Source organism: Pelodiscus sinensis, chromosome 1 (assembly GCF_049634645.1).
Source record: "Pelodiscus sinensis isolate JC-2024 chromosome 1, ASM4963464v1, whole genome shotgun sequence".
Lineage (NCBI taxonomy): Eukaryota > Metazoa > Chordata > Testudines > Trionychidae > Pelodiscus > Pelodiscus sinensis.
Window position 1 is genome coordinate 51,932,940 of NC_134711.1, and position 24,368 is coordinate 51,957,307.

The following is a 24,368-nucleotide window of genomic DNA, read 5'->3' on the forward strand; positions in this document are numbered from 1 at the left end:
TAACAAGATGGTTTATTAGATGATGAGCTTTCGTGGGCCAGACCCACTTCCTCAGATCAAAAAGATTTGATCTGAGGAAGTGGGTCTGGCCCACGAAAGCTCATCATCTAATAAACCATCTTGTTAGTCTTTAAAGTGCTACATAAATTGTGTAGTTATCTGTCTTTGTTTGCTGCTGCGGCACTGTGCTCCTGACAGGGTATGCCTGGACTGCAAGGCTTCAAACCTTGCAAAAAGTGTCACCAGCCTATGCCCTGCGGTGACCCACATTAATCTTGCCTAAATTGCCTGGGAGAGGCTCACCTTTCAGAGGCCTGCAAGATTTGCAAAGCTTTCAAGCCCCTCACGAAGCAGGAGAGAGAATCGCGCCTAAAGATCATCCTCATGGAGGCAGCCCTAAGACTGGCACTGGCATCAGATCCAGTACCAGCATCTCAGGGCACACCGGCGTCGGTGTGGGAGGCATTGGCACACTCTCACGCCTCCCCAGCACTGCACAGGCCTTGGAACCAGTCGCAGTCCTGGGTGCTGCAGAAGAAGAGGCCTAACAGAGGTAGATCACCTCCGAGGCGCGTGCCCTCTGTGCCCTCAGTGGGGCATGTGGCACCATGGAGCGCCAAACCTGGACCATCACGGTCGGGTGGATGTTTACTTCTGCACCAGGAACCCAGCCCACTGGGGGACTTCCCAGAACCCTCCACTCTGGAGGCCTTCGAGGCTGCCAGGGACTTGATTGAGTCATTCCCCTCACCTCCACCGACACCGACCCCCACTAGGGATCATGGGAACAGCTGGCACTGACCAACGTCAAGGGCATCTGACGACGTACTCCAGGACGCCAGAAAACACCACTCAGTGCAGCCTACAACTCCGGCAATAACCTTGACACCCACTGTGGCACTGGCAACTGCTTTAGTCCCGGTACTGGACGTGGTATGGGATGTGGCAGCAGGCCCGGCACTGACACGATGCGACTTTACAAAATGTATGGCAGTCGTGGCCGCCGCTCTAAGGAGAAGAGGTATTCAGGTGTTCCCCTATCTAGACAACTGGCTCCTGATGGGATGGTCCGAGAACCAGGTGTGGGCCCATATCACCGCAGTCCAGAACCTCTTCAGGGAGCTAGGCCTACTCCTTAATGTGGACAAATCAACTCTAATTTTGACCCCAATAATAGAGTTCGTAGGCGCCAACCTGGACTTGACAATGGCAAAGACTTCCCTCCCCAGGGCTCATTTTCTGGCAATAGTGTTCGCCATCCGGGGACTGCAAAACTTACTGGTGACCACAACCAGGGCCTGTATGCATCTCCTGGGTTTAATGACTGTGTGCACATATGTCATGCAACACGCCAGATTTCGCATGCGCCCACTGCAAATGTGTCTGGCACGAGTCCACAACCCAGCTTTCCACCTGTGGGACAGAGTAGTGACGGTTCCCGATACTGTCCTCCACTTACTGAACTGGTGCACTCATCAGGAGGAGGTCTGTGCAGGAGTCTCGTTCTCCAGACCTGTACCAACCATCCGACTCATGACAGATGAGTCGGACACTGGTTGGGAAGTGCATCTGGGGGACATGAGGACGCAAGGTATGTGGTCCCGGGATGATCTCTCCCTGCACATCAATGTCAGGGAACTCAGATCTGTCTGCCTGGCTTGTGCGGCTTTCCTTCCCCAACTCAGGGGCAGGTCAGTCCTTATCTTATCAGACAACACGACGGCGATATCGTATATAAACAGACAGGGCAGGGTTTGCTCTCCCCACCTGTGTCAGGAGGTGATCCGTCTGTGGGACTTCCTTATCGGGGCGGATATCTACCCGATGGCCTCTTACCTCCTGGGTTCCCCGAATGTCCTAGCAGACAAATTAAGCAGGGCCTTTTCTGACCACGAGTGATCCCTCAGGAAGGAAGTGGCTTGCTCCATCTTCCACAAGTGGGGGTTTCCCCAATTAGACCTGTTCACTACCAGGCAGAACAAGAAGTGCCTGAGGTTCTGCTCCCTGATAGGATTGGGAAGGGGCTCCCTAGCAGGGGCGGCCTGTAAGCCGACTCAGCCGACTCAGCCATCGCCTAGGGTGCTGCCTTCAACAGGGCGCCCGGGGCGCCAAATGAGGCCGTCACTCCATTGACGGCTGTGCAGGCGGGGGCACTGATCGTGCGTTTCACCTGGGGCACCAGCTGCCACAGCCCGCCTTGGGCCGCTCCTGCTCCCTAGGGGTATGTCTACACTACAGCGCTAATTCGAACTAACTTAATTCGAATTAGTTAATTCGAACTAAGCTAATTCGAATTAGCACAGCTAGACTTAAAAACTAGTTCGAATTAGCGTTTTGCTAATTCGAACTAGCATGTCCACACTGAGTGGACCCTGAACCGGGGTTAAGGATGGCCGGAAGCAGTGCCGGCAGGGCATCAGATGAGGACTTAGAGCGTGGAGCTGCTGTCTCAGGCTAGCCGAGGGCTGTGCTTAAAGGAACCCGACCCCCACCCCGGACAGACAGTTCTCAGGGTTCCCCGCTTGCAAAGCAGTCCTGGCTTGGAATGCCCTGAGTGCCCACATGCGGAACATCACAGCACTTGGCCATCACCACGGCTGCACTTGCCACAGGCTGCCATCCGGGGGAGGAGGCAATCAGGGGGCTGCAGGAGAGCTTCCACCCCGAGAAGCCCACAGAACCAGCCCAGTCCTCCCCATTGGGAGCGTGTACCCCATTCCTCCCTCACATCCTTCCACTTACCCTTCCCTAGCCCCCCTTCCTGATGTACAAAATAAAGGACACGTGTGTTCAAAAATAGAATCTCTCTTTATTGAACAAAACTCGGGGAGACCGGGAAAAGGAGGTGGGAGAGGAGAAGAGAGAGGGTGGGAGAGGGGAGGGCAACTAAAATGATCAGGGGTTTGGAACAGGTCCCATATGAAGAGAGGCTAAAGAGACTGGGACTTTTCAGCTTAGAGAAGAGGAGACGGAGGGGAGATATGATAGAGGTCTATAAAAGCAAGAGTGGTGTGGAGAGGGTGCATAAAGAAAAGTTCCCCATTAGTTCCCCTAATAGAAGGACTACAGTACACCAAAGGAAAGGAATGGGTAGCAGGCTTCAAACTAGTAACAGAAAGTTCTTCTTCACAAAGCAAAGAGTCAACCTGTGGAACTCCTTGCTGCAGGAGGCTGTGAAGGCTACAACTAGAACAGAGTTTAAAGAGAAGTGAGATCAAGTCATGGAGGTTGGGTCCATGGAGTGGTATTAGCCAGGGGGTAGAAATGGTGTCCCTGCCCAAAGTTTGTGGAAGGCTGGAGATGGATGGCACGAGACAAATGGCTTGGTCACTGTCTTTGGTCCATCCTCTCCAGGGTACCTAGGGTTGGCTGCTGTCGGCAGACAGGCTACTGGACTAGATGGACCTTTGGTCTGACCCAGTACGGCCATTCTAAGCTCAGGGCTCAGGATCGGGGGTCTCAGTGGACCACCTTGATTTTCATGCAGACCTGCTCCTGGGTGGCCAGGCTGGCAGCTCTCCTGCCCTAGATGGCCACTTTCCTGTGCCTAGTGCGGAGATTGTGGACAAGGTCCACGATGTCTGCACTAAACCAGGCGGGTGCCCTCCTCTTGTGGTCCTGGCCAGGCTCCCGAGAGCCACCAGCCTGGTCCCGGGAAGAGGCGGAGGGCTGGGGGGCATCGGGTGGCTGGCTCATGGCGTGCCAGGTGCAGGGTCTGCTGGCTGGGTGCTGGCAGGCTTGCACCTGACACGGGCACCGTAGCCAGCCCTTGCCCCTTTAAGGGCTCCAGGGCCGGGAGGGGGGCATACGAGTTTCCCTGGTGGTGCACAGAGTGGCCACCAGGGAAAGCTGGGGAGGGCTAGCCTCCCACTAGTTCGAATTAAGGGGCTACACAGCCCTGAATTCGAACTAGTAAGTTCGAACTAGGCTTAGTCCTCGTGCAATGAGGTTTACCTAGTTTGAACTAAGCGCTCCGCTAGTTCGAATTAAGTTTGAACTAGCGGAGCGCTAGTGTAGCACCTATCAAAGTTAATTCGAACTAACGTCCGTTAGTTCGAATTAACTTTGTAGTGTAGACATACCCTAGGAGACATGCTCCTCCACCCCTGGCCCAGGGGCTTATTGTATGCCTTCCCACCGTTCCCACTAGTTCACGGGGTCCTCCTCCGAGTGCAGGAGTTCAAGGTGTCTCTAATTTTCATCCCCTCATTATGGCCCAGACAGCATCAGTTCTCAACCCTCCTCAGCCTGTCATGCGAAAGGCCCATACCCCTCCCGTTGCTTCTGGACCTGATTACCCAGGACTCCGGCAGGCTTCACCACCCGGACCTGCACTCCCTGCACCTGATGGCGTGGAAGCTCCGTGGCTGACAGCAGCGGAGCTCCAATGTTCGGCTCGGGTTCAGAAAGTTCTGGTAAGCAGTAGGATACCTTCCACTAGGGCTACATATCTGGCCAAGTGGAAGAGGTTCTACATCTGGGCTGCTTCCCCGAGGGAGGCCCCAATTCCCCTGATCCTGGATTACCTCTTAGATCTCAGGTTTCAGGAACTCTCCTCTTCCTCAATTAGGGTCCACTTGGCAGCTATCTCTGCTTTCCACCTGAGAGATGGGAAAATCTCTGTTTGCTGATCCAATGGTAAATAGGTTTCTGAAGGGACAAGACAGACTCTACCCACATGTACGACAGCCCGTCCCTCAGTGGGACCTCAGTCTGGTCCTTCCAAACTCATGGGGCCCCTGGCAACATGTTCTCTAATACACCTGTCCTACAAGGTATCCCTCTTAGTGGTGATCACTTCTGCTAGGTGTGTGTCCGAACTGAAAGCTCTCACTTCAGGTCCCCCCTACACAGTTTTCTTTTAAGGATAAAGTCAGGCTACGACCCCATCCTGCTGTCTTGCCCAAGGTGGTGTCAATCTTTCATGTATCTCAAGACCTATTCCTGCCAGTGTTTTACCCCAAACCTCACATGTCAGGGGAGGAGCAGGCACTGCACACCCTAGACATCAGGAGGTCCTTAGCCTTTTATTTAGACAGGACAAAACCCTTCTGCAAATCACAACAACTTTTTGTGGCCATTGTGGAACACTCTAGAGGGCAGCCAGTCACAACACAAAGGATATCCTCATGGATCACTGCATGCATCAGAGATTCTTACGCTCCAGTGGGGGTCCCAGCCCCCCTTCTCACAGTGCACTCCACGAGGGCAATGGCTTTCTCCATAGCCTTCATGGCGCAGGTACCAATCCTGGACATCTGCAGGGCCACCACTTGGTCCTCTGTCCACACCTTCGCCAACCACTACACGCTGTCACATCAGGCCAGAGAGGATGCCGCCCTGGGTGTGCTTCGTTCTGTGGAAGATTAAAACTCCTATCCCGCCTCCTCAGGCTCCACTTTGGAGTCACCTACATGGAATGGACATGAGCAATCACTCGAAGAAAGAACGGTTACTTACCTCATAACTATTGTTCTTCGAGATGTGTTGCTCATGTCAATTCCAAATCCCACCCGCCTCCCCTTCTTCGGAGTGCTCTGGTAAGAAGGAACTGAGAGGGCAGGGGGGCCAACGGGTATATATCGGCCGGTATACCGGCGCCACTCCAGGGGGCTCCCAGCTGGCCCAACAGGTACTGAGGGAAAAATCTCTGACGACACCTACATACGCACACCTACATGGAATGGACATGAGCAACACATCTCAAAGAACAGCAGTTACGAGGTATGGAACCATTCTTTTTTTTACTCTTAAGAAGAAATTAGCAGAGTAGGGTGCAGAACTGCTTTGGTGCAGAACTAGAAACTTTCTTTCATCCCTTGAGAGTTCTGTGGTTCCTATTTTTAAAAAAAAGTCAGTGGCCCATGTTAGCGTAAAGTACACGTGATTGTATCAAAATGGGGTAAAATTTTAAAATATTAAACAAATACATTCTGTCATCATGTTTCTTTCTTTCATGTCTATTTCCCAGGGCAATGGGCAAGTAATTTCTATCCCACAGCAGGCTGCGAAAATTTCCTAAAAAGTATTGTGCCAGATGGTGGCACGTGGCACATTAGGATACCTACTCATAGAGCATCGCACTTTGCATTGACACAAGCACTTCTGGGGAGTTTGCACAGTATTGACATAAAGCAGTGAAGTATGTACTCACCCAAATGAGATACAAACTTAGTAGTTGCATACCAAAGTAACTTGCATCATCCAAAATTTGTAGAGAAGACTTGACGTTGGTGGGTCACAGGAATATCCTCCCATGTCTCCTTTGCTATGTTCACTCCATCTGAATCAACTTTAGGGAAGTGCCTTATGTTGGAACTAATAGTGTGGCTCTGTACTACTTAAGATCCTACCACTCTTGATTAAATCCTTTGGTGAGCCAGATCTGTCATGTTCAGGGTTGCTACTGGCACAAAATGTGTGGAGTGCTGCCAGCCTTTGGAACCATGATAATGCTGGTTGTGATTTTTAGTTTGGAAATTTAGGACAAGTTCAGATTTCTGACCTGTAATAGTAAGCTTGTAAAGTACAAGAAGTATTACGGGTTTGCTCAAGGTGATAGAGTCTGCATAAATGTGTCATTGGTACCGGAAACTACATTCTTGTTCAAGTAATGTCCCTACCAGTACTCTACTCTAGATGAGCTAGCATTCTTGCTCTACTGATTAGAGACTTTTACAAGCATTGCCCACTAGTATTGCACATGTGCTTTCTCCCCTTCTGATCCACCACGAGACTAGTCGGTCCATGCAGGTTAACCCCCTACCCCTCAGTTCCGTCTCATCCATCCCTTGCTAGAGACAAAGCCATTAGCAGTCTTATTTTCTCTACCCCAATTAAAAAAAAAGCTCACCAGCCTTCAGGAAGCTTTCCTGCAATGAGCCCATCCCTGTGGCTGACAAGCACTGTCACTGAATGCCCTGCTTTGGGAAAAGCCACATCCTACAGCAGTGTGGTTTCTGCCAGAAGCTTAGACACAGGTCTCAAAGGGACAGGGAATAGATACAGAAAATCATCTTCATGATGACAGCTCTCTAACTCTTCCTGATCCTATGCCAAGAATCACCTACCAGATGTGACTTCCCCATAGCGCTCAAATGTCGGTCAAAGTATTCAGCTATGGATCCCTCTCGTAAGTCATGGAAAATGAGAATAGTACGTCCCAAGAGTCAGCCCCAAGCTACCTGCAAGAGATCTCTGGGATATGTCGCGAGAATCACAGGTCCGATGATGCATACACAAGGGGGGAAGGACAGAACCAGGTGGACAGTTTTATCAAATAAAAATATTTATTTATGACAGTGGTGAATTTATAGTATTTATTCTAAGATTTTTAATAGACCATGTTAATAATGAATTTACAGTATTTATTATATTTATTCTATGATTTCTAGTTAAACGTGTCAGAGATATAAGGATGGGAACGGCAAGGGGAATAGTCTCTAATCTTAAAATATCCAGCTACACTAATTAAATAACAGTGATAACTACAAACTCTATGTACTACCCAAAACAACTACAACACTAAGCTTATACAACAAGAAAAAATCAAATCACACATACCAACTTACACAGCACACGGAACATTTCACAGATATCGGTTCGGTTGCGAAGGCCTTGGTTAAGCCCGAAAGTCGGGGGAGGTGGCTGGTCAGTTGATCAGGCCGGTAGCGCTTTGAAGTATACGGGAAGGCACACGCACGGTGGTACGTGTGTTGCGAAGACCTCCTCAAGCAAACTGTGCGATGGGTATTTATCCCCAAATCTGCACATCGCTTTCCCGCGCTTGCATATCACCATATATTGCCCAATGGTCACCAAGTGGGGGGTCTGTGTCCCAGGAGTTGAGCTGAAACTGTGCAGGTTTCATGCGACCAGGTAAGCCCCGCTGTTCTCACGCCAAGGTGACGGGTGGGAGAGTCTGAGGCTATTTTCCCCTTTTCACACCTTCCCTTTTTCTAAAGGCAATGGTATGCAGGAAGGGTGCGGCCGGTTTCTCCCAAGGAGTACTGCAGCCCACTATAGCAAGAGCGGCCTGGCCAAACTTTTTTACTGGGGGGGCAGTTTCTTTTCTCTAACAGGACACTCAGCATCATCAGCATTGAGGCAATCCCAACCCAGTACCCATCTTTCACAAAGATCTGGAGAGGCAGGTATGGTTGATGTGCCTAAGGACCTGAAGGGTACAGGAACTGAGTCAGCAATACCGACTCACAAAGACAGGAGCAAGCAGCACTCTAATCAGAAGATGTATTACCCTTGACATATTACACTCTTCCTCGGCCTCTAAAATAGCCATCCCCGCGAACTAAACTCTCTGGACCTCACAAAAACCATATGACAGACCCAAGCATTTGATAAGAAATATTACATGCCAGCTAGGGAGATGGAATTTCTTTTCTCCAACCCTCCCCCCACCACTCCAGAGTCAAGGCATGGTAAAATCCTGAGGCCTTCATCACCAAAAGAGATCCACCCCCCTATAATAAGGAATTGGAAGCGCTTGAACCTCTTAAAGAGGAAGACCTATTCCTCACCATGCTAGTTTTGAATAGTTAATTAAGACTTAACAACAAAATAAAGCTGCATCAGCTTAACAACTTTATAGATCTGCTTTCAGACTCACTGTGTGACCAGTTCAGAGCTATAATCCAGGAAGAACAATAGGTAGCCAAATAACGCTACAGTCTTTTCTCGATGCAGCTGACTCTGCATCCTGGTCCACCTCCATGGTGATGGTTATTTGATGTGTATCATGGTCCCATATTTCTGGCTTTCCTAAAGAGGTACAATTGACTGTTGAAGATCTTCACTTTGAGGGTGCCATGTTCTTTGTGGAGAAAATGGAAGCCATTCTCTACCTTCATAGATTCCAGGATCACTTTCTGCTCATTAGGGATCTACACACTTGGACAAAAGAGAAAACTTAGTCAGCTGCCTCAGCACAGGTCATGCATATCTCAGCTCTTTTATGAAATCTAGATTCCCCAAGCATAAACCATTAGGTCCATATCCTTCTACATCACACTCATTCAACTCCAAACATCAATTTTGATGTGTAGGTCGAATTGCCAATAGGCCACTCCCCTCAACCACTACAGCTGAACCACCTACCCATTTGACAACCACAACATTCCACACCTACATGGCAACTAAGCCTGGTGTTGAAAGTCATGACTAGACCTCCCTTTGAGTCCGTCATCACCTGTTCATTTAGATGCCTGTTAATGAAAATAGCAATCACCTCAGTGAGGAGGATGGGAGAAATAGCATCCCTAATGGCACATCCCACCTATGCAATATTCTTTCAGTACAAGATTATGCCACACCCGAAATTCATCCTTAAGGTAATCTCATTCCATATGAACCAAATAGTTTACCTCCTAACTTTTTATGTAAAGCATTCACTGAGGAAAAAAAAAAGAGAGATTGCACGCATTGGAAGGCCCTGAAGCTGTTCCTTTCTGATGTGAAACACCCAAGGGCTCAGCAGTATTAACCCAGACATTCTCTAAATGCTGTCAAGGTACTTTATACAGTGTTATCAGATGTGCAGTATCCCCAGTACTATCTGCCTGTACTCCACAGGTTGATATCTTTCTCTGTCACCTTCTTCAAGAATCCCCCTATCTCAGAAATCTGTGGAATGGCAACTTGGCCATCAGTTCATACCTTTGCAAAATACTACTGGGCACTATGCATCTGATGACATCTTTGGCTCCACTGTATTGTCATCTGTCACTGACCCAACTCCAAAGCTCCAGCCCTACAGGAGGGGCACAGTTCAGGAGTCACCTAGAGTGGAGCCAACCATAGCAGGCAGAGGAGAGGAGGGGGAGAGGCAACTACAACAACTCACTTCTTGTTGTGCAGTAACAATGGTTCTTTGGTGTCCCTGGAGGTGCTCCCCCCACCACTCTAGCTCAGAGTTCTTGTCAGTGACTCTGTGGTACAAAAGGCACTGGCGAGGGTTAGTCAGCAAGTGCTAGTTAGGCTCACAACTGGGCATGAGGTGGTGACACTGTTCCCAAAGTTCTCTGATCAGCAACACAGGGATACAAGCACACGTACAGTAGAGCACTCAGAGCTCAAAAAAACAATGTTACTGCACAAGGTGAGTAACTTCTTCCAAAGTAACATGAGCATTACTTTGTCACTACAAATAAATAATCCTAGCTTAGGTAAAGAACATTCAAATATGTATTTGAATCTGACTCATTGACGGTTGTAAATTGCAGTTGATTCAACAATTGATTTGCCCCACTATCACCCTTGGTGAGCTCTCCTCTTTCACTGAGACAGGGGCTATCTCTATGCCTTTCCTCCATTCCCCGTACTATCAAAAAGAACATTCAATTTTTTTTTAACCTGACTCATTAACAGTTGTAAATTGCAATTGATTCCACAAAAATGTATTCTGTTATTTTAAAATCAAGGAAATGTGTTGATGTTAATGATGCTACAATTTGCTGAAAATGATTAAGTAACATTTTCTATATTTGTTAGTCATACCAGCCAAAAATCCATGTCAACATTCTCAGGGCAAGAATTATCTTTACAATATAAATATGAAAAATTAATGGATTGGACGCTTAACCTTGCTTTTTGCCCAGCTCTTCAATCTCATTTGTATTTTTGTGTCTTCAGACCCACACCAGTTATCCGCTGGATTAAAGAGGGAGGAGAACTACCCACTAACAGAACATTTTTTGAAAATTTTAAGAAAACTCTGAAGATCATAGATGTTTCTGAAGCTGATTCTGGAAAATATAAATGTATAGCAAGAAATACATTAGGTTCCACTCACCATACCATTACAGTAACTGTCAAAGGTAATGCTAGAATAACTCCAAGTTAAACAATGATGGCATCCAAATGCAAGGTAATAATGTGCTGTATTATCAGGAAAAGATATTACAGTAAATCATATCTACAAGGATGAATGATAACTGTAAAAGGCACTGAGTAAAATATTCAATACATTAATTGATGTTTCCCACAAGACATGGCTTTATCCTGTCCAGTCTTTAATTTTTATGATGGCCTAATTTTAATATGTGGCAGTGTTCTTTTACCACACAGCTGTTTGGTGCTAAATTGAAGCTACCCCTTGGTAAATTTAATCTAGACTTTCTTTCAGTGTCATAAGAGACTGTTCCACCACTTCTTCTGCTGCTTCTTTTTCTTTCTTTCAGTCTTGTCTTGTCTCTCATCCCCATTCCCCTGCTCTTTTCCCTTTTCTTCCTTTTTGTTTTTTCAAACTCCTTTCTTCTGGTTCTACCAAGCTAGATTTTATCTGTCCAGTAGTAGCATTATAACACTGGGATTAAACAGATTTCAAATATGCTGGTATTTCAAATGTGCCTGAGGGCTTGAGTAGGAATTGGCTAATACTAGCTGATTATTCCTGATGGGGCAAATAAGTAATTTCTTTTAAGTAAACTTCTAATGTTCACTCAAAACTCTTGGCACCAATTTACATTGATGTTGACTTTGGTTTTGTTCAAAATGGTTCTGTGGGTATCATCCACTTCCTTTTTAAAAATAAAAAGATAAATTCTTCATGCACCTGTGTCCACTAATCCAAATGCACTTGTTTATATTTATGCAAAATGTGACATATGCTGTTTGCATAGACTTACTGCTGATAAATGTGTGTAAGTTATTTTTCTTTTAAGTCAGCTTTTGTTCATTTTGGGTTGCTCTCTCTTGTATTTGTAATACAGCCAGGATGAAATTTTGACCCCAGTATAATTGCTGGGAGTTTTTCCATGAATTCAGTGGAGCCAAATTTTTACCCTAAATCTATTTCACCTCCACCAGCCACTTGAGTCACTTGCACTTTTCTCTTCCTCTGTTATCTGTCCCTGTCTTCCTCTTCCCAAGGTTGCTTCAGTATCAGGGACACCTCAAATTCATTAGAAAAGCTACTGTACTAATCCTTTTACAGAAGCTGTTACCTTTGGCTGTCTTTAGAAATGCAGATTAGGATTAAAGATGCTGATGTATATTACTCAAATTTACTTAAATGCAGTTAAGAATCACATTTTATTTACCTGAAAATGTTGACAAATACAGGTATGAATACTTGTATGATTTATTGTCCATCTATTTAAAAGCCCAATTTCATGTGTCACATGTAATTGGAGCTAAACAAAGCATGATTTTGCCAGTAAATTATTCAGTATTGCAGACAGAAGAATCAGCAAACACAAAAACACACTTTTTTTTTCACCTGACATTTGTTGTATTTTTCTTTCTCTGACCAAAGCTGCTCCATACTGGATCACAGCCCCTAGAAACCTTGTGTTGTCTCCTGGAGAGGATGGAACCCTGATCTGCAGAGCTAATGGCAACCCCAAACCGAGTATTAGCTGGCTAAGAAACGGAGTATCCATAGCAAGTAAGATTTTTAATCATCTTAATGGAGGAGGATGAATAAAAATACAAACTAATAAAGATTAGGGACAAAGATATGAAATGTGTTCACATATGAATAATTATTCCATATTTAAGGATATTTGGCCTGATGTCAAGTTATTAATGCATCTGAAATAAAAGAAAAATGTTATGGTGTATGAACATGAAAAAGCAGAAATTACCTCAAGTATGCCGCAGTGTGACAAAGCTTTATAACAATGCTATTTAGGGATGGGCCACTACTAGCATAATCCTTATGGAGATGGAGTCTTCCTAGCGAAGCTGTAATGTGTTCCATTAACTGGAGATATCAGAGCAATAGAATTGCTATTATGGAATTGCCATTTCAGTACTTTCTAGATTTATATCTGCTCAGTTGCATCCCCAGTGAAGGGCTGGTTCTGTGGTAAGAACTGAAAAGGGGACAGGAGGTCAGAAAGAAACCTCAGTGACTGTATTAAGCACCTCTTCAGGGGTTAGAATTTGGAATATTTCTTGCCTTCCAGCTCTCCGCAATCAAATGCTGTAGTAAGGCAGTTTGAATGAATTAGCAGCTCTTGGGAAATCAGCTTGTGCCAAGTAGGTGTCAGAGAAGATGAATCCCTAAGGCAATGGAGAGAGAGAGAGAGAGAGAGAGAGAGAGAGAGAGATGAATCCCTAAGGCAATAGAGAGAGAGAGAGAGAGAGTGTGTGTGTGTGTGTAAAGCAGCTGTAAATTAATGCCCCCAGTCGCTCATTTGTTATCAGTGTTATGACTGGCAACACCATATGACAGATGCAAGGCAACTGTTATCTGTACCACATCTGTTCTTGAGGAGAACTTACACACCAATATTGCAATATGCTGTCAATTATTCTTATATTATTCTGCTTATATAATATCATAAAATCTCTGCTGGTCCTGTACCTTGGTCCTTCACCTTTCACAATGTAACACGAAGACAACGCTAACCAACCTAACTAACTGCTTTAACAGAAAATAATGATACTGTTCCGAAAGTCTGCTGTCTTGTGCTGGTACTTTAAAGATTTAAAAGTGTACTATGAAAGGGAAATTACTTAAACAACTTATAACTTTTTAAAATTCTTTTGCAAAGATTATGAAAGATAAAGCAGTCCTCCCAGGAGTCAAGAGTCCATCCAAAAAAGTTTCAAAAGGGAGAAGAAAAACCATACCTGATAAATGTAAAACTTCTTGGAAACGAGAAATAGTTGGTCTCGGGAAAACAGCTAGTAAGCTAATAATGCGACAAAAAAGGAGACTGTAAGGAGAAGTTAAGGAATAATGCTGTAAGCCAGTTATCTGCAGAGGGAGAGGTAGAAACATTCACCAGGGAAGTAGGGATATATGCAAGTAGTTGACTACCCAATAAATTTGGGCTTATTGGCTAATTGAATCAACTACTCACATTCCCCCTCCTCCCCGTCCGCTTGCTGTCTCTGTATCAGAGGCAGCCGGGGCGGGGGGAGTGACATGCAGAAACCAGTGCTGGTGGGAACCGGCTTAAAAGACGGTTCCCCCCAACACTGTCTCTGTGGTGCCACCAGCTCCCCTCCTCACTGCAGTCTCTAGCAGCCCCTAGCAGCAACCTCTGTCCTTGGGGGGAACAGCAACCAAATCCTGCTGTGGCTCTGCAATTTAAAGGCAGTAGGAGCTGGGCAGGCAGGCAGTCCAGCTCAGTCCCCACTCAGGTCGGGTCTGGGACCAAATCCTGTTGCAGCTCTGCAATTTAAAACACAGAAGGAGCTGGGGGGAAGGCTGTCCAGCTCCTACTGCCTTCTAAATTGCAGAGCTGCAGTGGGGTTTGGTCCCAGTGCAAGTTGGGACTGAGCTGGCTGCCTGCCCCTATCGACTAATCAAGTAGTCGATAAAAATTCTGCTCAATTAGTAAATTAACCTAATTTTATCACCCCTACAGGGAAGGTGCGTGGAACAGCTAGATAAACATGATTTGATTAAGATTGTAACATACATTTTAAATTGCTAGGTCACCATGGCTAAATCAGTCACAGAACCTTGAGATTAAATAGTACATCTCAAAGCATTCATAAGAGTACTCAAATAGGTTAATAGCTGATCATATACATTTTATACCCATTTCACAATTTTTTCTTTACTTTCTCCATCTGTTTCATTCCTTTAGCCTCTAATTTTAAATAGATTTTTTTTGTGTTCCAGCCCTTACAGTTCATCTGCCCCCCCTCCACTCTATCCCCACCGGTTTGTTATCTCCCTCTTCTGTCATTGATTGTTCCAGTCTACCTTCTCTGGCAATCAGAATCCACCATCCATCTCTGTTATATACTGAGGTGTCACTGATATTTTTGGAAGTTCAAGATCTCTCTCACTCTAGCAGAGTTTTGTTTCCCCTCCACTAGCCCTCTTTCCTTAGCAACTGCAAATATATAACTGGGAGTTTAGCTGACTGCTCCACTGCAAAGTGTAACTTAAGTGACAAGGCATCTGAGGGAGTGCAGAAGATCAAGGGAGGCAAGTGACAGTGTGCTATACAGTACATGTGAATTCTGCAGCTTCTAAAAGGAAAATGTTCCAGTTTAAAATATCTGAAGCCATTCTGTGTGATTGCAAATGCAGCATGCCCTCTCTTTCACTTGGTTCATAGCAAATACTCAGGTGGGTGAGTCCCACTTCCAGTTGTATTTCTAATGTTTCATGGTAAAATAATGAAGCTAAAGCAGCTGGTTGGGCTGCAGGGCAGTGCTGGGAGAACTACACCCCTGGCACCATTTCAAAGCAAAACTGCTACATTTGAATTTCAAAGACCTTCTGTTGCTGTAGATCCCACAATGCACCTCCTGTGGCCAAATAATCTGTTTGCAAGCACTTCAGTTTTCGGTTGGAAAATACAGCCTGGGAGATGCTTAATACTTCTGGTTTTGATTTCTTCTTAGAAAATGGAGGGGGTAGTAGTGAAGAGAGACCCTCTCATCTGAGTTTCAGTTAAAGCAAAGGTCCTAATATCAAGGAGTGAGATGGGGGGGGGAGGGGTAGGCACAAACTAGAAAGGCAACATCATGCAGAAAAAGGAAAAAATACTAAGAACTTTAAAAATAATTTATTAGTAGCTAAAATAATCCTCCCTCAGAGTCTGTTATCTGTGGTAAACATCATTTCTAAAAGAAATAAACATTAGTTCATTTTTAGTTAATTATCACACATTTTTAAGAAGAAACTGATTTTATAATTATCTGGAGTGATAAGGGCCTGATCTTGCAATGTTTACTCACATGAGCAATCTTTTATGAGTGTCCAGTGGAAGCTAGTTATGGTAACTTACATGTGTAAGAATATCCAGTTCAAACCCTGTCTCTGTTTTGCCTTGTGCTTCAATTAACAGTTGAGTACTGCATTATTCATACTTCTGCACAATCTTTAGTGTTTTATGGTTTAAAGGTCAGCATGGGCTTACAAAAGGGAAATCAGGCATAAAGTACCTCAAATTTTAAGGAAGTAACTACCCAAATTAATTGGAGGGGGAACTACTGACACAATTGAGTTCAGAAAGGCACTTGTGATACTGCACAAAAGACTTAATTTATTGGTTCAGTGGTTTATAGTACAGGCTGAGCTATTAAATATTAAACACACACATTTCAAAATTGAAGGAAGTAGTGTACTGAAAAAACTGATTACCCTCACTTGGTATGTTCTTTGCATGCTTATATCATTTTTTCACATTAAAATGATATTTTTATTCAGTCTCTCTTTGTAATCACATAATACTATATTGAATTGAAAACAGAAAGGATAACCCTTTCATCTCTATTAATGAAAATGTTTCATAGCCCTTGGTAAGAGAAACTCTTGGTTCTTATTATTTTCGCTGAATTTTTACATACACAGTTGTCCCCTTCACCTGCAGACACAATGCTCCTTTGGCCAGGCTTCTGGCCCTGGTGCCTCTTTTCTACTCTCTGCAACCTCTGCTAATTTCTTCCCACATGATCTTAAATAAATACAGTGCTTGTTCAGCCAGCCATGTCAAATAGTTTTGCAAGTACCAATGTGCCTTCCACTGTCTTTGCTTGTTCTGCAGGAGCTGCCACAGTAGGATCTGGATCCATTCCATTCCTCTGTTTGCCAGTCCTCTTCTGCAGAGGCAAAAACTCTGGAGTCCAGGCTGGGAGGGTAAAAGTGCCCTCAGCAAAAAAGTAGACTGTGACTTCATTGTCTCTTGCACTTTCTTTCTGTTGTGCCTTCCACACTCCAGTATAGTGGGTGACTGCCTTATACTGTCCTTCATGGTCCACAATCTCTCACATTCATTGCAGGTGACAGCACCTCCTGGTGGCTGTGAAAATTAGCTTCTTCAAGGTGCTGTGTCCTCTTCTGGTGATCTCTTCACCTGTCCATCATTATCTCCCATTGTCTGTCTTCTCTCACTCCAGGAGCTGCATTCCCCCCCCCCCCCCCCCCCCCCCCCCCCCCTCTGCCAAATCACTGAGGTCCTCACCATCTAGAGTCTCAACGTTTCTAAGGAAATCTGTCCCAGGCACTCCACTCTCTGCTCTCTGGTCCATGGCACTTCCCCAGTGGCTGGTGAGGGAACCCAGCCGCTCACTCTACTCAGGGTTCCCATTCAGGACCCTTTTATCAGCAGCCAAGGTCTGCCATACCCCATACCTTGTTACATTTCCCCAACCTTATTGTGCCTTTCTGTCTCTCCCATCACCCTGGCTTATCAGCCCAAACTCTCTCCTCCCACGGAGTAACTGTAGGCTACCTGTTTCCATAGCCCCAAAACACTTCTCTTCTCCCAGCAAATGACTACAGTCTGTCTCTCTAGCATCCCTTTGTGCTCTCAGATCTGGAGCTTTATATAGGCCTCCCCTCTTTCTGTCCAGCTGAGCCTCATGTCTTAATTAATCCCTGCTTTCTGGCTTGTCCAGGTGTAGCCTATGCAGTTAATTGGCCTCTGTGGCCATCTTAACTCTTTGAGGTCATCATACACCTATGTCGTGTATTGAATAGCAAGTACAGTGTTTACATAATATAAGTGTAACACTTGTTCTTTTGCAGCTACAATACATATGCAGGAGAACAGCCAGATCCAGCTGTTGGATGGTGTAGATTTTCGATAGTTTTTGAAGTTAATTTCAGATAGAGCATACTGTGACTCCATACTATGAGAAACCTGGAGGACACAAAGATATGGATTATTCTGATTATGATATCATGCTGATCCATCCATTTACTTAATAAGTACTAGGACATTCTTCTCTTGTGCTGCTCTTTATTTCATATTTATTATATTGTCCCCATTCTATCATGTACAGCAAATAAAGTTAACAAAAGGCATAGTGTTACTACAATTATGTACATAATTAACCATGATCCTAGTTCACTGTTATAGTTTCAGCTCCTTTCACCAATACTGGATCACATGTTTATAATTTCAACTAGGGAAATGACTGGCAAGTAATGGATATGGTCGCAACTTTTACATATTTATTATGAATGCGATCCTCTGGAGGAAAAGGCATGTAGGGTGAAATAGTAGCATTACTTTTAGCATTAGTGGCTGTAAAACAGATATTTAGATCATTCCAAAATTTGCAAAGACTGACAGCATTCTGCATAGTAGCTAGACAAGGGCAAAATGTTTCAATTTTTGTGAACAAGAAAGATTGATTATCATTATTGTGTGAGTATTCATTCTATTCCAAAGCGGAAACAACAGCAGTATCTATTGTATCCTCAGAATATTGATTATGTGTTGGCTGTCTCTAAAGTTGGTCTTCAGCACCATCTGTTAGGAATTACATTTATAAAACATATGATTGATATGCCTCCATAGTGTTTACATTCACTACAAAATGTGCATAAGCTATGAGAAATATTTTTGACAGTCTGGGCTATATAGTTATGATGAGATATGTTCAGTGTCAACATTCCTATCAATAGTAATAGAGAGGCAGCCATGTTAGTCTGATCTTGCTAAAACAAAAAGAAAAACTATGTAGCACTTTAAAGACTAACAAGATGGTTTAATAGTTGATGAACGCTCATCACCTATTAAACCATCTTGTTAGTCTTTAAAGTGCTACATAGTTTTTCCTTTTGTTTTAACATTCATATCAAGTATTTGTCTGTTTCTTTGAATGATTAATTTTTTACTGTGATGCAAAATGTTACTATCACTGTTTGAACAAGAGATTATGAATTATCGCAGTTTACATTTCCTTGTTACACTGTTAATATCAAGCATTAAGTATAACTGCACCCTATCGTCGTACCCCATCACTATCTAGATGGACTTTATTTGGAGAAGAAAAAAAATCTTTGAAAGATTTGTCAGATACTCTGCTTGCTCACTTCAAAAGCATGACAGCAGTGATTGCTCTTGATTTGCAGATGTACCAAGTTACAGAAGATATTGGCATCTAAAGGCACTTAAAGTAATTAATTTTGCTATTCCGTCTCAAAGAGAAATTCTTCTCCACTTTTACTGCCTTTTTTTGTAACATCTTATTGATCAAAATAAGATTACTTTCCAGAATGAGCAGAAAGATAAGGCATACATATTTTCATTGATATGTAGTCAAGCAGCCGAATTACTGTATTTTCTTTTCTCTTCTATCATATTGGATTAGCTTTTAGCCTAGGGGAATCACCAATGCACCATCTGAGCATCTCATCAACATACTTGTTATCACCTTCACTGTCAGACACAAACACAGTTAGCAGCCTACCCTACAAAATGTGGTTGTGTTCCAAGTATCGTATTTCTGACAATAATTTGTATAGTATCCTGGGCATGCACTGCACTTTACAGGCAAATAAAAGACAAGGTCCCTGCCCTGTGGGACTAACCATTTAAGTAAACACAGCTGAGAACATTTAATGCCAGCTGTTCTATGACATTAATATTTGGTGTGCTCCAGAGAGTCTCAAATGTGGCTTCTTCATTGCAGATTTGGAAATAATATGAGGAAGTCACTTAGTGATTCTGGGAATATTCAACTGCTAGACAATTTTAGTAATAGTAGTAGTAGTAGCAGTAGTAGTAATAAATCATAAATTCATGGAAACGAGAGATGGAAAAATACACCTTAAGCTATCCATTTTAGGGGTTATTCTCTAATGAACATCAGTTACATGATTGACTAGCCCAATGTTAAATATATTAGGCAATGTAACTTGCACCATTTCTTTGGCAAGATTATTCAACCTCATTTTAGGGCCTGATCCAAAGCCCATTGAAATCAATGGGCAGACTTCAATTGACTTCAGTGGGCTTTAGTTGAGGGCCTAGTATTTTATTGTCAGGGATTTTCCCTTGGCAGTCAGAGCAAATTTTTGTTCTTTTGTTTGCTAGTTTATATATGTGTATATGTACTGGACATGCCACGTACTGTACTCAACTGACTATTTCTCTAAAAATCATACCTTTGAATTTCCTGCATTTTGTATATATACAGGGTGAACCTCCAAAATCCAGGATTCACTGGTTCAGTAACATCTGTGCTCCAGCAGGACCACGGATGTTGTTGGATCAGAGCTCCAGCATGCGGGACTGCAAACCATGTCCCTGGGGAGCCTTGGTCAGGGGGGCCATGCGGCTGGGGAGCTCCATCCCCAAGGATCCCTAGCTGAGCAGGGCAGCAACGGGACAGGAAAGCCCTGTCCCAGAGGGGATCCCTGGTCGGGCAGAGGAGAAACACAGCCATGGAGGTGGGGAAGCGAACACTGGGACTGGTGAATGGCAAGAGCTGGGCAGCCAACTAGTCCCATCCCTGGGGAGCCCTGGCTGGCAAGGCAGCAGTGGGACAAGCGAGCCCCATCCCAGGTGGGGATCCCAGGTTGCGTGGGGCAGAAGCAGGGCCGCAGAGGCTGGGGAACTCCATCCTGGGGAGCTCCAGCAGGCCGGAGACCAAGTCTAAACCCTGCAGGCTGGAACCCAGTGGCTGTGGGGCCAGAGCAGAGCCAATTGCAGGGAGGGAGAGTGTCCTGGGAGGCTAGTGGCAGGGGATCTCCCCATATCCAGAAAATTCCCTCATTCGGGATGGGTCAGGTCTTGAAGGTGCCAAACAAAGGAGATCCAACAGTAAATACAGCTCATCAGGAATTTCAGAGAGAAATGCAAAATCCTGTGGATTTTTTTCCATTTTTCACCCAACTCTAACCATTAGGCTTCCTCATCTGAACTAACTGTACTCCTCGTTCCACGTGGAGGAATCCTAATCCGAACTAGCTACTCCGTGCCGCGGGTAGCCGCGCGGCACGGGGTTCGAACTAGCCGGCATTTAAAAATGGCGCCAGCCAGCTTCATGCAAATGAAGCCCGGGAAATTCAAATCCCGGGCTTCATTTGCAACTACAGATGACTACATTACCCCCGCTAGTTCGAACTAGCGGGGTAGTGTAGACATACCCTAAAAGAATCTTTAAGTCTTAGCGTTACAGAAAATCCTAAACTATATGTTGGTACAGTCAGTCTGATTAAGTGCATGACATGAAATACACACATTCCATATAAAGATGCCTGGGTGGTTGTTTAAGTTCACACAGGAACATAAACGTATGTGTTTTTCCAGTCTGTTCAAAGTCCTTCATCCTACCAAGATATCTCAACAGGTATAAATATGTGTCTGCCTGTAAGGGTATGTCTAGACTACATGGCTCTGTCGACGAAGCCATGTAGATTTGTTTATTGGGCAAAGGGAAATGAAGTGGCAATTTAAATAATCGCCGCTTCATTTAAATTTAAATGGCTGCCGCGCTGAGCCGACAAACAGCTGATCATCCCACGAGGAATAACGGGGCGGTCGACAAAGGGCTTTGAAGTTGACCGCGGAGCGTCCAGACTAGCACACTGAGCTGACAAACAGCTGATCAGCTGTTTGTCGGCTCAGCACAGCAGCTATTTAAATTTAAATGAAGCGGCGATTATTTAAATTGCCGCTTCATTTCCCTTTGCCTACAATCCTAATCTACATGGCTCCGTTAATGGAGCCATGTAGTCTAGACACAGCCCAAAACTGCTTTTGCAGGATCTGGGCCTAGCACAGTAAACATGCTTTGGAGATTATATTGAGATGACCTTGTATAAGCATTTAATTTGGATGGGAGAGGATCTATTTCAGTTTGTTGGTTTGAAATGTCCTCCCAAAATTAAGATCTTTGACATAGATGTGAAATAGCTTGGCTCCTTCACATTTTTAGTAGGGCCAGTTTTGGCAAAATGTTTTGAAACAGGACTACTTAGTACTAAAAAAGTAGGATTCTATGAAGTAGAGGCAAGTGGTGATGTTGTGAACAACCAAACAGCCAGATAGTTTAGTCAGTTGAAATATAGGTGATGGACAGAGCTAAGTTAAAAGGTGTCTTGAAATAGAATATGAGAACATGTAAAACTTTTGGTACAAAAAGGAAGTAAAGCAAGAGGGGATTGGCCCCAGCAGCAGAGTGACTGTGGCCCAGAAATAGTAGTAGAGAAGGCCTGGGCTTAAGAAAGAAAACATTTCTGAGCCTAGAATCAGATAGGAAAAAATGCATTTATTTAAAACATGATTTAATTAAATTGGTGCATTTTATATTTTAGAATTAGAGTGAGAAAAGAGCCATACAGAAATATACCAGGAAGGGGAAAGGGGGTCATGATGAGAAACAGAACTGGCCCGGTGATCTTTCTAGTCCAATATCTTGTCTGTCACAGTTGACAGTAATAGAAGTTTTAATATAAGGTGCAAGGAAAGAACCCATAATAGGCAGTTGTGACATAAACTGTATGGGGAATTTCTTCCTAAGCCCTCTCAGTTAGAAGTTAGGTTGCTCCTTGAAGCATGAAGATTTGTATCATTTTTAAAAATGCTTGCTAATTTAACTGTGGATGTTTTTCTTGTCCTTATAAATGGATTTTTTTATTTCTGTTCAGATCTAGTCTGAATTATATTTTTGGCAATGCTTTCTGCAGGCTTAATTATGTTCTCAAATGCACAGATAAAATCAAGGGCTATAGACCCAGGAGATACTACCAAAAATGTGATGACTGCAAACACATTAAAGTGTAGTTTTATGTATTTTTATGCAACAAAATTTAACTGTCTAGATTCTATTTTCAGTTTCACCCATGCAACTCCACCCAATTTATGGTGGTCATGCGTGGATAACTGAGTAATATTTGATCCAATAACTTCAATAATGTATCTCTATTTTACTCAGCATTTTATATTTCATCCCAAAGCATCTTGTGCCACTTCTAAAATTCAGCAGCTGTTTAATAGCACACAGCAGCACTACAGAACAGTTTAGAAGTGGATGTGGTTCTGTGATCATTCAGAGGAAAGAGTGCCACCTACTGAATCACTGACATCACTTCCTTAATGCTCTTAGCTTATTGACAAAGAACTAACCTATGTGACATTTAGTAGTTTAATGTGAGGAAATTTTCATGAGGGGAAAGCTATTTTTATGGTATGTTTTCGACATATTTATGTTTAAGAATAGCAGAACATGTGAACACTTTGAGTCCACAGAATATTTAAAGTTCCCCATCTTTATAAATTATTTTTCTATTGGCATTAAGAGGGCTTTTCCTTATCCCACTCATTAGATATCTGTGTATGTATCTTTTTTTGCCTGATTCGTACATCTATTGGTATATTTCTGTATGTTTTCCTCTTCAAATTACCTAGAGAACATGCCTTTGGTATTAATCATAGAAGAATAGCGGGCAGTATCCAGTTTGCACTAATAGTACAGAATCTGGATAACCTTCTAAAGCATGTCATAGTAATCACCGAAGGGAAGTCTGGGGAGATGGAATCAAGAAATACTTCAGTGTTTCATAATATTTCATTCTCTTCACAAATGTACTGCTCATCATCTTAATTACAATTTAAAAAGAATAAATACACTTTTTTAAACCCATATAGTTGCTCCAGAAGATCCTAGCAGAAAAGTTGATGGGGATACCATTATTTTCTCTGATGTGCAAGAAAGTTTGAGTGCTGTTTATCAGTGCAATGCCTCTAATGAATATGGATACTTGCTGGCAAATGCATTTGTGAATGTTTTGGGTAAGATCAATCTTTCATTTTTCATCTGTAACTTAATTAAGTGTTGCTTATTAGTAAATTTGCCTAATATAATTTAATCTAATCTAAACTGTATGTAATGGTAAGTACAAGAAAAAATATTGATGATTAAATTAACAGAAATGTTAATAAAATAAATATTTTTATTGAAAGTGGTTATGATTACTTATCAACCCCCTCTATTACACAATTCTCTCTTCTCCTTCAGATATGGGCTCCACAGAGCACCATTGTAGAGGTTCTAAGCCCAATCATACAACTACAAGACTTTTTTGAGTGCACTGTGCATATTCCTTGAGCCCTCATTCTACAGATGAAGGTCATAAATATCCCACACTCTCTAAGGGTACGTCTACACAGCAGGGCTAAAGTCAAATTAAGTTATGCAACTTCACCTACGTCAATTGCATAGCTTAAGTCAAAATTAGCTTATCGGATAGTCAACACAACTAGTCGCTTCCCCCCCCCTCCCCTTACTGCCTCTATCAGAGCCCTCTGGGCTCTTGTATATTTCAAAAGCAGGGAATGCAGAGCCAGTGTGGGACTGCTGGAGTCCCCCACCTGCCGCGTGCTCCCCATGCACGCTTTGCTTTTGAAATGTAGGAAGAGCCGGCAGGGCTCTTACTTATAAGGCAGAAGTGCCCTTATCAAATAGTGCCCTAATCAAATAGTCAATGCAAATTGCATCAACTATTTCATGAGTTGATTAATCTAAATTTAACATCCTTAGTCGAAATAGTTTAACTTGGCTTTTAGCGCTGTCTACACAGCAGGAAGTTGAAGGAAGAGTTGAATACTCTTCCTTCAACTTGCCTTACTTCTTGTGAAATGAGGATTACCATAACTCAGAGTAAGAAGCCCTCCAGCGCAACATTATTTCAAAGTAAA

At 43.7% G+C, this 24,368-nt stretch overlaps 1 protein-coding gene across 26 annotated transcripts in view; it reads left to right on the forward strand.

Annotated features, from left to right (window-relative positions):
* Nucleotides 1–24,368, forward strand: part of NRCAM (neuronal cell adhesion molecule) — a 283,739-nt gene that overhangs the window by 189,255 nt on the left and 70,116 nt on the right. For all 26 annotated transcript variants that reach the window (XR_012904139.1, XM_075929879.1, XM_075929866.1 and 23 more), the window contains 3 exons: nt 10,648–10,832; nt 12,272–12,403; nt 23,319–23,462. Coding sequence is in view for 25 of the 26 variants with exons in the window: in XM_075929879.1 (XP_075785994.1) it covers nt 10,648–10,832; nt 12,272–12,403; nt 23,319–23,462 (461 nt within the window). In the remaining variant the exon portion in view is untranslated. The remainder of the gene's footprint in view (nt 1–10,647; nt 10,833–12,271; nt 12,404–23,318; nt 23,463–24,368) is intronic.